At 34.8% G+C, this 14,539-nt stretch overlaps 1 protein-coding gene across 3 annotated transcripts; it reads right to left on the bottom strand.

The window, feature by feature from the left end:
* Nucleotides 1–3,101: 3,101 nt before the first annotated feature.
* Nucleotides 3,102–8,970, bottom strand: LOC109535443 (UDP-glycosyltransferase UGT5). 3 transcript variants are annotated; one of them, XM_019901353.2, is made up of 7 exons: nucleotides 8,662–8,970; nucleotides 6,823–7,095; nucleotides 4,771–4,914; nucleotides 4,366–4,577; nucleotides 3,798–4,020; nucleotides 3,491–3,707; nucleotides 3,102–3,432 (listed from the first exon to the last, which is right to left on the bottom strand). In XM_019901353.2, exons 1-7 carry the CDS (start codon nucleotides 8,852–8,854, stop codon nucleotides 3,156–3,158), a joined length of 1,539 nt encoding a protein of 512 aa, XP_019756912.2. In that variant the 5' UTR covers nucleotides 8,855–8,970; the 3' UTR covers nucleotides 3,102–3,155. The 3 variants fall into 3 exon arrangements, with proteins under 3 accessions (XP_019756912.2, XP_019756914.1, XP_048524990.1); XM_019901355.2 differs by lacking the exon at nucleotides 8,662–8,970 and adding an exon at nucleotides 7,157–7,503; XM_048669033.1 differs by lacking the exon at nucleotides 6,823–7,095 and having other exon boundaries at nucleotides 8,662–8,964.
* Nucleotides 8,971–14,539: the final 5,569 nt, after the last annotated feature.

The following is a 14,539-nucleotide window of genomic DNA, read 5'->3' as shown; positions in this document are numbered from 1 at the left end:
GAACTTTGAGTTCTAAATTTTCTAATTGTATTCCCAGAAATTATTGTTTCTATATTTAGAGCCTATGAGTAAATATTTTTGAGTGCCTCAAAACTTAAGTCCCACGTCACGTAATTGCACTTGGAAGTCGTACGAGTGATTCAAAATTGGCGTAATTCCTTTTCAGAGGTAATAGAGGCCCACTTGGAAGGTACGAGAAAAATATTTCTTGATGATATTAACGGTTGAAAATCGAATTTCAACTTTGCTATTGTAACGGAAATGGCCTGGGGTACTCACGTTTGGAATGGGGGGATCGAAATTGATGGTATTTCAGTAAATGGGGGCCCCATTTGCGCCCCATTTACTGTCAAATATGACACTGACAAGCGGGAAGTTTCGCACCTGTTCTGGAGATTTTGAGAACCATCTGGGTTACCTGGAGGAAACTATATAAGCGACGACGAGAACCAGACGGGGGGATTGAAGTGACTGGAGCGACCGGGTGCAGAAGAGGTTAAACCCCGAGAGTCTGAAGAGCGAGTTTTCCGTGTGTTTTCGTTATTGGTTGTAAAGTTGACGGTAATTTTGAAGTTAGTTTGTTCCTGTCCCGCATTTAAAGTTATACCGAGGTGAATAAAAGTTGGAAGCTGAAGAAAGAGTTTGATACCCGGCCATCCACGGTACACTATTAAGTATTATTTTGAAAGTGTTCCGTGTTTAATTAGAAGCATATTGGAATACTTAAGCATTCAAAAAGAAAAATTATGATTTTTGATTCAAATTACAAAAATGTTTGATATTAAAAAAGGTGTCTTCCGGAATTTTTTGATAAAAAGTCTAAGCGACATCCATGTTTTTTGTCACTGACAGATAGTTACAGGTGGATAGCCCTTGTCAATAATAATAATTTGTCAAGCTGTGACTTACTTTGAATTGCCTTTCACTTTCACGAATTTGCGGATATGCTATTAGTTATGCTACATAGAAATGCTACAGTAACATAGCAGAAGCGGAAAGAACTCAATACTTTCTGGAACCACTCGAGGAGAGTGGTTCCAGGAAGATAGGGGACCACAATAGATGTTCGGGTTCCAGACACAGAGGAACAAGTATTGGACATAATTGCAGAATAGCCTTTCAGGGACCCTCAGAACATTATACAACAGTTGTAATGTAAGATCACATTAAACCAATGGCTACTGAACACCGGTATAAATTGAGCAGCAGTTAATTAACCGAATACGAGAAGCTGCTCGAGAAGATTGCATAATAAGGTGATTACAAAGCCACTTGTTTGGAGTTTCAGACTTAAATGTACGTTTTTTAATTTGTAGACAAATTAATAATTCAAGGTTATAAATTTCGAAATAGGTTCCGTCATTCAACGATTCATGTTGCATTTACCGTTTATCCTTGTGCATCTTATTGTCACTTTCTCTATTTATCCATGGTTACCGGAGTTTTAAATAATTACGGATCAACAGGTATTTACGTAATGTTAATTACCTTGAAAAACATGGTTGCTGTTTTTCTAATATAGTTTTTTTCAAATTTTGCAGTTGTTTTTAATAACAATTAATTTTTTTCCTAATTTTTTTACTCAAACTAGTACTCGTAAAACACCGCCAGACCACACCTCCAGAAGAATGACGTCAATTTTAATCACCCTGTATGGCTGTTTTCGAAAAATATCTGATATCAGTTTGTCCCTTTTTCAAAACACTTGGCAAAAATTTAATTTTTGAAAGATCCTTATTTCTTAGGAAACATTTTTTTAATACTATGTTTAAGACCATATTGAGGAAAATCCAAATCAACGTTAATAGTAACTAGGTAATACTTTGCAGTTTAAAAATTAACAAGTCATCCGCACATTCAAATAGTTTCAAAATATTTTCATCAGTTTTTGCGTGCACAATCGCTCTCTGCTGACCGAAATCCTGCTCTTTTCGCCGAGCAACTTTAATTCAAAGCATGCCGTAACGCTGCTGAAAGACCTAACCGCTATACTTAATACTTTCAGCTCAACAATTTAAACTGAAAATTGTATGGATTCTTTTGGTATATTATAATCCACGACCCGGTAAAGCACTTCGTCAATAATAAGTCCATATTTTGACTACCCTTCTATGCGTACGGTTAGTCACTTTCGCTGCAAAATAAACAAGTTTTGCAAAAAAATTGTGATTTCAAGATTTCCGAAAAATTCTCCGTTTTTGTCTGAATATGAGTTATTGTGGCAATTAAAACCAAAGCAATTCGGATTTACGATATTTTCTTTTATTTATTCAAGTTAGTAAAACACGTGAATGACCAAAATTCTCAATTTCCAGCAGCTGACATGAGTCTTATAAGTCTTATTATGTATTCCCAGGTTCAAGCTGCTGTTTCCTATGTTCGCACTAACCAGTGCAAGGCCCTTACCAAAATGTCTATAAAATTACTGCACCCCTAGATTCCACTAACTCACTTCGTAAATTTAATTTAACATGGTCCGTATTTATGAAAGTGGTTCTAAACTAAGTTCCAACTAAAACGATGTTTCCTGCATTGTAAAACAAAATTTCAGCAACTGGCCTGAATTATAAGTCCCCATAAGCGCACGATGATTAGTTCAAAAATACAGTAAAGGGTGTTTTTCTTCATTTTAAAATGGTTGCTGATCAATGCCTTATTTAGTATTAATTGTCGGAATTTTTCTTTAATTAGTTTTAGGACAGTAGAAATTTCCACCTGAAGCTACTAAAAGCTGTTCCTCTTATAAATTAACTGGATACGACATGAAATTATAGCATTTAATATTTATCGGCTCGAGACTACTAGAGCACCTAGAAAACCTGCTAGATTTGGAAAGCGATTCGAATGAGATTTAAGTACATTTCTTACATCTAGTCCTTGTTCATCATACATTGACTCGAACCCAAATAAACTCCGTCAATGCTGCCAACTTCTAGTACTGTTCTGAAACTGTTGGATCTGCTCGGGGGCCACACAAACTTTTGAAATTATGAAGTTTATGAAGTGTTTACTGAGTTGCACTTCGATGTGGCTACAAACTGGTGAAAAACTTTTCTAATTTAATGTTCCAGCAAAGTGGGAAATAATTGTTCTTTTACAACATTATTTAATTTTTTAATTCGTTTTTAAAAACTATTGTCTTTTACAGCTTATGCTCATAACAGTTTAGTTTTCGGTTTTCCAAAAAACCTCCTCGCAAAAAGGCAGATTGATTCAAAGATTATAAACAGAAAGAGAAATAGAGCTAACACGGTAAAAGCAATTACATCTAATAGGAAATACTGATAAAACGGCATTGCAATCGATGCAGACTGCAAAGACTGTCCTCCTTTATGTTTTGCAATGTATTCGATCCAGAAAATGGAAGTTTCCAAAGGCGAAACAAGTCTGTCTTTGAATCGTTCCGAGAGGTCTTTCGCTTTGGTTTTTGTTCTAAAATTGTAAAGTTTAGATATGGCACATTGAAAGAAATGTAACTAATTCTGCTTACTTTGTACTCATGGCCTCGGAAATTGCTTCACTGATACTATCTTCAGTGGCATCTCTGAGCTTTAAAATAACGCCAGCACCATTTGATTTTAGAGCTTCGGCATTTAAAGGTTGATCTCCGAATTGAGGCATTACTAACATGGGAACTCCGCAATGAACTGCTTCAGTTGTACCCAATAAACCGCCATGCGATATAAACAAAACAGTATTAGGATGACCTAGAAATAATATTTATCAAATAAATTTCTTTAAAAACATCCAGAGCAATAGATAGGAACTAATTGAGTAAGTTATAACGATCGACTTACATAAAATGTCAAACTGAGGGGCCCACTTGGTCAACATGATATTACCAGGCTTTCCTGGCATATCATCGATTTCCCACTTCCACAAAACTTTTTGCGGCAATTTGGAAAATGCTTTTATGAAAGCCTTGAGCTGAAGATCTGGAAAAGTATGTCCTTTGACCAAGGATCCCAAACTAAAGTAGATTAGGCCTGAGGTAGCTTCGTTTGTCCATTTCTCTATGTCCTGAAAATTTAAATCGGATTAGTATTTCGCAATCCGCTTAGACTTTCATATTCCTATAATATTAATAGCAAAGTTGAGCGATGTTCTGGCTGAACTGAAGTAAAATTTCAGTTTTAAAGTCCGACTGTGTGCGATTTTGTGGAATTTACGGTAATCGGGTGCAAGGTCTAAACGTGTCTTAATATCGAACCGAAGTAAGTTTTCAAGCCAATCATTCACAAAAGTTAAGATGTTTATGTAAAAACAGTTTTCTAGTGCGTCGTTCTTAATATTTGCAAAAGTGTGTGTATCTCGCATACCAGTTGCTGTAGACCATTTTTCATAGATGCTATTTTTAATTCTTACCACAGGCAATTTTTTCGGCTTTTTCGATACCACATGTATACCACCGACCTCGACAATACTGGGTGTCAACGGCTTGGCCCCATGCAAAGAATAATGGGTGTTAAGTAACAGAAGGCTAGCTTTATGAGGATCAACTGGCTCGAACCCCGTATACTGAAGAGATAGTTTTCTCCCTGACCATTCCATCATAAATTTGTACTCAAGCACATTTTCTGAAAATCGCATTTACATTGAAAAACAAAAAATAATGCTCAGTGGAGGGCACTCCGATTTATTCTTAAAATGAATTAAAATATTTTACAATTTCATGACTTTAAAAAAGTAAACTATATTTTAATATGTTTGTGTGAAAATTGACGGGAAATTTTCTACATTTGCATAATGTTTAAATGAAAACCTGCCTACCTATATACATAAGCGTATTTTCCACACGTTGTAAAAATGTCATAGGTACTGGGTAGGCCATATAAGTCATTGAGTTATAGGATGGATTATTTGGCGAACCAAACCAATCCGGGTGCCAAGCCATCATTGCGCACGAACTTAATCCTGCAAAATTTGAAAGATTTATTTAAAAGAAAATTAATTAATAGGTATTCGGTTTCCATATAAAGACAGAAAATGACTACTGATAAACTTACTATCAGTTTTCCAGCTTGGAGCTCCTTTAAAGGTTTTAGTTCCAAGTTTCAGGTTATAACGAGTAGTGCGGAAATAATGTAAAATACATTTAGCGCTTTATATATACAGGGTGGACGAAAGCTATATCCGAACTTTCTTATTTTAAATGCAGACCCCTAATGTCTTAAGCATGGTGGGACTGGCCTTCCAATTGCGAGTTTGGGTAACCTTTGCTTGGTTAACTTATCTTTTTCAAATTTGATATGTCAATTGTTTAAGAAAAAAATAGTATTACATGTGTTTACGAAACAAGCTATATCTAAGGGACAGTTTTAAATTATAAACTCAGATTTAGTGGGTGGTTAGCTGAAAGTCCAAGACAACTCCCCAGATGACACTAGGATACCTATTTTGTACCATATGAGTGCATGCATACAGCCTCCAAACATTGACATAAAAGAAATAAAAAAATAAGTTTTTTTTAATGGGACCAACTAACGTTTTTGGCACTGTTTAGTTTAGTTTTTTATTGTATAATCATTGCAAATATTCAAACAGGACATAAAAAGTTTGTAGGTTTCATTAAAAAACTAATTTTTCGACTCTTTTTATATCAATGTTTGTAGGCTCCATGCACTCTTATTCTACAACATGGGTACCTCTAAGTAATATGGAAAGTTATAGGGCTTTCAGCGAACTACATACCAAATTTGAGTTTTGAATTTAGAACCGTGCTTGAGATACAGCTTGTGCCGTAAACACCTGTCCTGGCATTTTTTGAAAACAATTGACACAAATATACATACATCAAAAACTATAAGAGATAAATTAGCAAAACTAGTGTGGCTCAAACTCGCAAGTGGAAACCAGTTCAACCATGCTAAAAAAATAGAAGCGTACATTTAAAATAAGAACGTTAGGTTGTCCTTTTTGTACACAATGTACAGCTGGAGATCTAAATGAATTTTACATGGATTCTGCACGACTCGTTATTACAACACTAAAACAAGTGTAGTTTGGAAAACTTCTAATGCACGGTCTACATAAATCATCCGGTATAGGACTACTAGAGCAGATTATATCTTCAAAAGTTTCGGAATGTGAATTGTAAAATTGAATTTTAGACTTATATCAAAACACAAAAACTAAATATTTTTAAAAATGAATAGAAATTTTGAACTTTTGATCATGTGATCAACCGACAACAACGGTGCTGCGGTCCATATTGCGTATATTCGGCAGATGTCAAATTATTATGTACTCTTTTAAAGACCTCTTTACGGCCTTGTAAAACTACAGATAGACCATATACAATAAATTATTCAGTTTTGATTGAAAATACCAGAAATACGGCATATTTAACGCAAAAAGTGGAATCTTAATGTACTAGCGATAAGTAACATGTTCTTAGAAATTTAGTTAATTGACATCATTATTACTAGTTATTTATTATAAATGTATTTGTTCTAGTTTCGGCGAGTTTAACAGTATTAACACGGTAGAACCACTTTTAGGCTAGTAATTTTTCGACTGACGAATGAACATCACTGATTGAACAAACTTATTTTCTCGGACACATTTTTCTTCCAACTTCAATAGAGAAAATTTCATGGTAAAAATATAAAAAGATTATTTATCTGAAAAGGTACTTCCATTTTATTGACTTAATCATATTTAATAATTTCTCTCATTTCTATTTCTGAAAAAGTCTGAATAAAGCTGAGCTGTGTTCAAACATATTCCAAATTCAGTTCCAATTCCAAAGGTTCCCTCATTTAAATGATGAAATTTAATCATTGTTTCATGTACTACAAAATGCAATAAATTACGACTTACCAATAAAAGGAGCTTGAAATTTGTTGATCAATCCAAAAAAACAATTGGTGTTGAACATTTCCGTCAGAATGATATCAAACTGATTGTCCTCTTTTAAGAAATTTTGCAATTCTTCACTTTGCAATGACGGCTCACATGTTAAATCAGCAAAATATCCTATCATATGAGCTTCCAGATATCTCTGCAGATGATTTCCGGGAAAATCGCTCAAGTTCAGAAAGTTTACCAACGGTTTGTCGGACAAGAGAACATCTCTACCATTTTTTATATCCCCTACAATTGAAAAACTTGTTCTGGTTTTTCCATTCTTTGGTCAAATAATATATTTTTTGACCATGTATATTATTTAGTTACGCTATCAGCCCAACGCACGTTCCCACGGATGCAGCCGAACCAGCAACCCATTCCGGAGAAATAAATCGTTTTTAAAAATAAATCTTTTAAAACAAAATATATCAATATTTCACTGGTTTTATAGGACCTATTTGCATTAGCTTTGTGAACCGCTTATATGTACTGTTTGCTTACAATCGCTGCAGTTACAACAATAGCTGTTATCTCCTGATCACTGTTCACTATCGGCTGTCAGGTCGGTAAGTGTTTACTTTCTCATTCGTTCAAATAGTAGGACATTAAATAGTGTTGTCCCCAGGAGATTATACTTTCAGGACAATTCAATAATTTAATGTTTCAAATAATAAATGTAGATGGCTGATTGTCGAGACTGTAGTAATGATAATAAACCTATTGAAGAATACATCAAGCTAGAAGTCCTTGTGACTTGGTTGTTGGATTTTCTGCCCGCGGAATTTTTTATTTCTGTTTACTATTTCGCAATTTGAAAAGACTGCCCCGTTGAGACGAGGCGAAACCTTTCCAATAAATTAGAACTAAATTAAATTTTTATATATGTATGTAATACTAAGCACTTGGCCTATAAGTATTGGCACTTGGCCTATAAATACTTAAATAAAAGACGCGTTCAGGCGGTTATTATCTATAAACTGGTGATTTAGTTTCCTTTTGTGAATTCCGCCTTTTGCCACTAAATAGGACAGTTGCTACTTAATAGGGAAGGAATATGGATCGAGGAATTCACAACTAGAGACCTTTAACTATCGGCCTGTCAAAAAATGCTAGAGCAATAAATGAAGAAGGATGTTGATGTAAAGAACAAACCAGGGAATTGCATAGAAAAGAGCGACTATAAGAATAAATAAACTGATGGCACTCAGTGCCAAAAAACTGTTTGAACTCACGCTTTTTTCACAACTAGTCAAAATGCCGTAAATTAATTAAATTTTTACGTATTATGCTACTAAAATATTTTAATTTGAAAGTTTGGGAATTATTGTAATGATCTGATGAACGTGGAACCAATCTAATCGAAATCTACTGAATACTGTTTATCCTTCTTAGCATATGAAGATTTTACTTTCACTACTTTGAAAAACTTCGTCTGACATGAGTTTTCTTCCGGAGTACTGGAAGCTTTGGTTTCTTCTTCGATTGTATAATATTTTTAACACAAAACACATCGTTATTATAAATTAAACCTCGATTGTTTACTTAAATTATAATTATCTTTTAAGAACAAAAATAGTAGTTTTATCTAAGGGCTCGGATAAAATGTATTTGATAAAAATATTTGGAATTTTTTCAAGAATTATAAATAGCATGAAAGGCAATTATCTGCTATGAGTGCACGTTTTGTGACGACGTTCACAGGTTGATGCGATTACGTAACACTCGCGGCTTAATATGGCATAATTTTGCATGGCTGCTGCCAAGCCATGCAAAATATCTCCGGATTAATCAGTAATTATAAATCTTACTTGCCTGTCGTTTTTACGTGACTGATGATTGTTATATTATGTCCTCGATTACCCAGCTCTTGAAATAACGGCTTAAAAACATCATAGTGACTCTTTCCGGGATGTCCAAATATAACTAAAATATTGTAAGCATAACTGATTGGCACCGTTACGAACAAACCACTGATCAACAAGAAAAGCGTATATAATAACTTCATATCGTCACTCGACACACTGAAATAAAGCGATGTTGCTCAATGATGCGACCGATATCCAACTCCAATTAAATAATTAATTTTTTTGTCTGCGGCGTTATCTGTTGTGGCTCGGATATCTGTCTGGAAAATAAAAAATGTTTTATGAAACGAGGAACAGTCGTTGCTTAATGCGCTGTTGGTATTACCACAGCGTGCTTTTCTTTGTAGCAGGCGGAACTCTAGGAAATAATTGTATTTTGACTGTATTGACAACAAATGATAGGTGAGTAACGTTTTCCATGGCTTTCATATTGAGAAACATAGCATATTGTGCCGGTCATGAACTATTGTATGCATTATAAGGTATCATTTTATTAAATATGAGCAGCCAACTTTTTTATGATTCGTCGTTCTAATGCAGTCGGGTTTCTCTGGTACAATTTTATTCTTGCAGGCTCGCTCGGACGTCAGTCAATAAATTGGTTTGGGTCGTACGACTTCTCAATTTCGCAAGTACTCATCAATTTTGTCTGCCCCCTCAATGCCTAATTAATTTTATATAATACAGAAATTGTATTTTATAACAATTCGAAGCCTATCACTGAACAATTGAATTGGATGTATACCATTAAAGAATGTCAACGAAGAGTATAAAACATATTAGATGAAACCTAGACAGACCATACGATAATTGCCCACTTACGACATAATTTGTACTTTTTTCTTTCTTCAACTTACAATGAAAGACAAATTAAATAATTTAGTCGGTTAAACTAATCTCCATTGACTTACTAAAAACGAGCCGGAGATTTTCAAACAATTTCATTTTGACTTAAGCTTTGGTAATAAAGCGAAGTCAAGCCACAAATAAATTCAATAAAAAACGGATATTTTGTTGAAATAATGGCGGTTCGCAACAATTGGATGGCTTTTAACAAAATCTAAATTGATGCCCAGTTACCAAAACAATTTAAACAGCAATTGCTTCATTCAAAAAATTTTTTATATTTTATGATAACAAGCTAAATAATAGTTCCACAAATTTGAACTCTTTGCTTTGTTCGCTTTCAATACCTCGTGTGGTCTTTCCAATGCTACATTGCCATCTCGCGACACCATAAAAAAAGCAATTTCATCTGTCCCCAATAAAACATAGTTCGTTTTCCCCTGAAGCTGTCGGACCAGCTGGAATAGACTCGCTATTCCAGCTAGAATAGATAGAGAAAGTTTCCAAATCTGTGGTGTAACTTAGTAATAGTTGATATCAAACAATCCGCTCAGTTCTTCTCGTGTTTTCGCCCTTTCTCCAAAACTGCTTATAATTAGGAGTCTCTAGCTCATTAGTACGTCAAAGTGCGATATCTCAGTAACTATGAATTTTAAAAGTTTTACGTGTTTCTGAGATGCGGATTATACATTTTTTCCAGTGCAGGGGGTTATAAACGTGTGATGGTAACCAACTATGTTTTTTAAAATGGAACTCGCTTTTCGGATTTATCGTCAAATTATAATGTAAATTTATTTGTAAAAGTTTTTCCGAAAAGTTTACGGTTTTCGAATTATTCGAAAAAATATCAGAATTTTGATAGCTACGGGGTTCCACATAAATCGAATCCTGTACCCTTCCCGCTGCTAATTTCGGAAGAACGGAACTAGTTGACATGATCTTTGTTATGGGATCTGCTGATCAAAATTGTTTGCTAACACAAAGGATGTATGCCCAAAAATATCCCGATAAGAGACGACCCTCGGTCAGAAGCCTAGAAAAACTTAAGGAAAGATTTATTAAAACAGGCAATATCAATTATAAAAAATGTGAAATGGCTATTGCTCTGCAATTTGTGAGCCTTCTACCAGTTCTGCGACAATATCCAAGACAGCCGATATGCCCCCATCTACCGTTAGCTAAATTTTAAAGAGGAATGGGTACCATGATTACAGTATATCATTCCACCAATAATGCTCCTGATTTGGAGATTAGGAGAACATTTTGCCAATGGGACTTGGAAACGGAACGGCCAACACCTAACTTTTCCAAAATGTGATATCATCTGTCGAGTTAACTTTCACTCAAGTGGTAGCTGAAACCGTCATAATCTTCACCATTATTCAACAGAAAACCCAAAATTAGTGAGGTCAGTTAATAATCAGCCACAGTGGACTGTAAATGTTTGGGGTGGCCTTATGGATGACTTTATAGTTGGGTCACATTTCTTTCACGGAGACTTGAATGGTGTCACATATTTGTAGTTTTTGCAAATTGAGTTACGCGAACTTTTGCAAAACATTCTTGTTCATTTAAGGCAAAATATGCGGCTTCAGCATGACGGAGTTCTTGCGCACTTTGCGTTAAATGTCAGACACTATTTAAATCGAGAATTTCAAGATAGATGGATAGGCCGTGGCGGTCCCGTTTTTTGGCCACCTAGATCGTCAGACTTAACGAAATTGGATTTTTTTATGGGCTTACATAAAAAACATTGTATATCAAACTGCTCCGACTGCTGCAGAATATATGAGAGATCGAATAGTACTTGCGTTTAAAAATTGTACAAGCATTGAGATGTTACGAGAAGTAAATAGATCTGTTTTGGCAAGACTGCAGTTGTGTTCGGATCAAAATGGGAGACAGTTTGAGAATCTTTTACGAACACCGCACTTGTTTAAAAAAAATATCTTATTTAATTATTTATAGTTAATGATACATTTATAAAATTTAGTTTTTTATTTAATGCATTTTTGATGGGCGACATGTGTCCAGTTGACTTGATTCAAGCTAAAATTAAGCTATTTTCTAAATTTTGCCGAATAACTTAGTAACGGTAACTTTTAAGGTTACCACACCTTACATAAACTAGCTTTAAAATTTGACGGTAAATCCAAAAATTGGGAAAAAATTGGATGGTTCCATTTGAAATAACCAAGTTATTGAGATTAAATTAACGTATGTTAGCACGTAGCTTGTTTAGTCCTCTTTTAGGTCCACGAGACCGATTTCAAAATTCGTAGCGATTAGGGTACAGCCCCAATTTCTGTGGAAACCAGCAGCTGTCAAAATTTTGATATTTTTTCGAATGATTCGAAAACCGTAAATTATTTAGGTAAAACGTTTGAAATACGTTACATTAAAATTTGACACTAAATCCAAAAAGCGCAAACAAGGGGGGCTTTATTTAAAAAAATATAGTTTAGAACTACCGCACTTTTTTGTCTCACCCCGTCTATTGAAAAGTAATTTTACAATGTGCACCTTTTAAATATCGAAAACTTTCGTAGAATGAATTTTCTTCTAAAGTTTACATTTACTGAGATATGACACTTTGAGCACTAATGAGCACCCTGTATATGTAATAAATCGATCGTTATTATCAAATAAGTAAGATCAATACGATATGTCAAAAAGATAAGTGGGATAATTATGATACGTGTAATATAAAACGACGTATACGATAGATAAGTCAGCCAGAGTTGCACGTACAGGCGTAGGTGGATAACAGAAGAAAACTGATTGGACAGACTAGTAGGACAAAGCAGTACAAATGAAATACTGCACAACTTCTTTGAACTTATGAAAATTGTGGGCTTGAGAAAAGTATGTCATTTCTGCTTTAATAATGCTTCACATTCACAATTTTTTAAAAATAAACGATCTAGGGGGGCGCCCCAAACGTAAATGTATACCAAAGAACTCTTTGGATTAATGAATAATTATTGAATGAAATAATAATTTAAGGATGTGACCAATGAAATATAAAAATGGACAAGGACACACGATTTATGCCATTACTTCAATAGTAGATTTGAAAAACTAAATTTTAAAACGTCGACTGCTTTTCGTCTAATGATTTTGTTTTCACTGTTGTAATAACCTTGTTTGTACCTATTCAATGGGTCCCTTAACGTAAAGGTGCGCAGCTTTTAAATGGCAAAAATGATTCCGGTTTTCTTAAAATTAATTCAAATCCTTATCATCATTCGACTTCACATAGGATCAAAACGTGATTTATTTATAGCAGTGCTCTTTTCCATTTCAACACAAATGCTGCAAAACGATTGGACAACATTATTGCTACTCGATCGTCATGCTTCAATATTCTGGCCTCCATAACCCAATGACCTAATTATTATAGAATTTAATTGATCGGGTTTCTGAAAATAATTGGTTTATATGCGGCCTTCACTTGGTGTCAAAGTTTTCCGCCAAATCTGACTAATAGAGGCTCTTTTAATTCGCCATGAGGTCTACCGCTATTGAAAGTTTATGCTCACTTTTGAACCACCCTGTATATACATTTTCGCTATTAGGCATAATCTCACATGTAATGCAAAATTTGAAGACGAAATATAAATTAAAATAAAAAAACTGCATTTTTTAATGATATTGCTCAGGAAGTAACTATTTCTTTCTTATAACAGGACACGTGTCAATTGCATTATTAGGAAATTAGTCGATATTACGCCTCTAAAGCTGTGTGCAGTACTAGAAACAATATTTAAATAATTCAAGTAATTGCAACTAATTAGGATATGCCGCGACGATAAATATTTCTATTCCGATCCCAGCTGTGCAAAAACTCATCCAAACACCGCATTCAGTTTAGCGAATTTATGCAACCGTAATGCACGATTCGGTAGCCACATTCTGTTTGAAGATGAAGCCATGTGTTGCCTTCATGGCCCATGCTGAAACTGCAAAATTTCAGATATAGAAACCGACTGCAATTCGCCGGATAATTGAAGGGCATACCCAACAGGTAAATTCAGACAATGTGCGTCGTACTAACAAATCCCATTAAAGAAAAATATATGCAAAATTACACCTTTTTTAAATTTTACTAGGGTGCATACAAGCAAAGGCGGATTTTGCAAGTTAAATAAATAGTCTCAATGGCGCGGAAGTTGATTTCGTTGGAAATTCAATTATTTAACACCGTTTCTTTTTAAACAACATATTTAACTGAACAGCATATTTCCAACTATAAAGGCTTTCACGGCCGGTCAAATTACATTCCTAAATGTAGTCAAATTTCCATCTAATTTCCGATAATCATTCTCGGACAATAGTTTTAGTTAGAAACAACTAAGTAAATTGTTTGAATAGGAAGTCATGTTGTGGAAATACAATAAAATATAGCTAACGTTGCACTGTATTCACCTTCAAAGCCCGGAAAACATTCCTAAATGTAACGTTGCACTGTATTTCGCAGTTGCATTTCGAGTTACCCCTGTGTTCCAGGTTTGCGACTCGTTGAATTGGATTTCAATTAAACGATTTTTAAGTGCAAGATGAGCGAACGGTGAAGAACACAATTTTCATTAATACCAATTGTACATACTTTCCTGACTGTTTCAATTCCAAATCAAAATTAATTCCTGGGTTTCAGTCATTTATTGTCTCTCTTTATCAATTAAAATACGTTTCGGTGTATTTTTCCACCATCATCAGTTTTTCTAAAATTCTGGAACACATTCGACTCAAAATTTCGGCCTTGGTCAGAATGAAGTTCCAGAGGACCGCCGAAACGACTGAAGAGCTCATTCACAAGTACTGTTGCCACGGTGGTTGCCTCTTGGTTGAGAAGGGCGTAAGCTTCAGGCCATTTGCAGAGCACCTACGGTGTACTGTACCATTGGACCTCTTGATCTCGTGCGAGGACCTTTGGTGGCACAACATGCTTCGCACTTACGGCACCAGGACTCTACGTC

Source organism: Dendroctonus ponderosae, unplaced genomic scaffold (genome assembly GCF_020466585.1).
Source record: "Dendroctonus ponderosae isolate FM_Combo_2020 unplaced genomic scaffold, Dpon_F_20191213v2 Dpon_F_20191213_1, whole genome shotgun sequence".
NCBI lineage: Eukaryota > Metazoa > Arthropoda > Insecta > Coleoptera > Curculionidae > Dendroctonus > Dendroctonus ponderosae.
The sequence above is the reverse complement of the archived record's forward strand: the minus strand, read 5'-3'. Positions and strand labels throughout refer to the sequence as shown.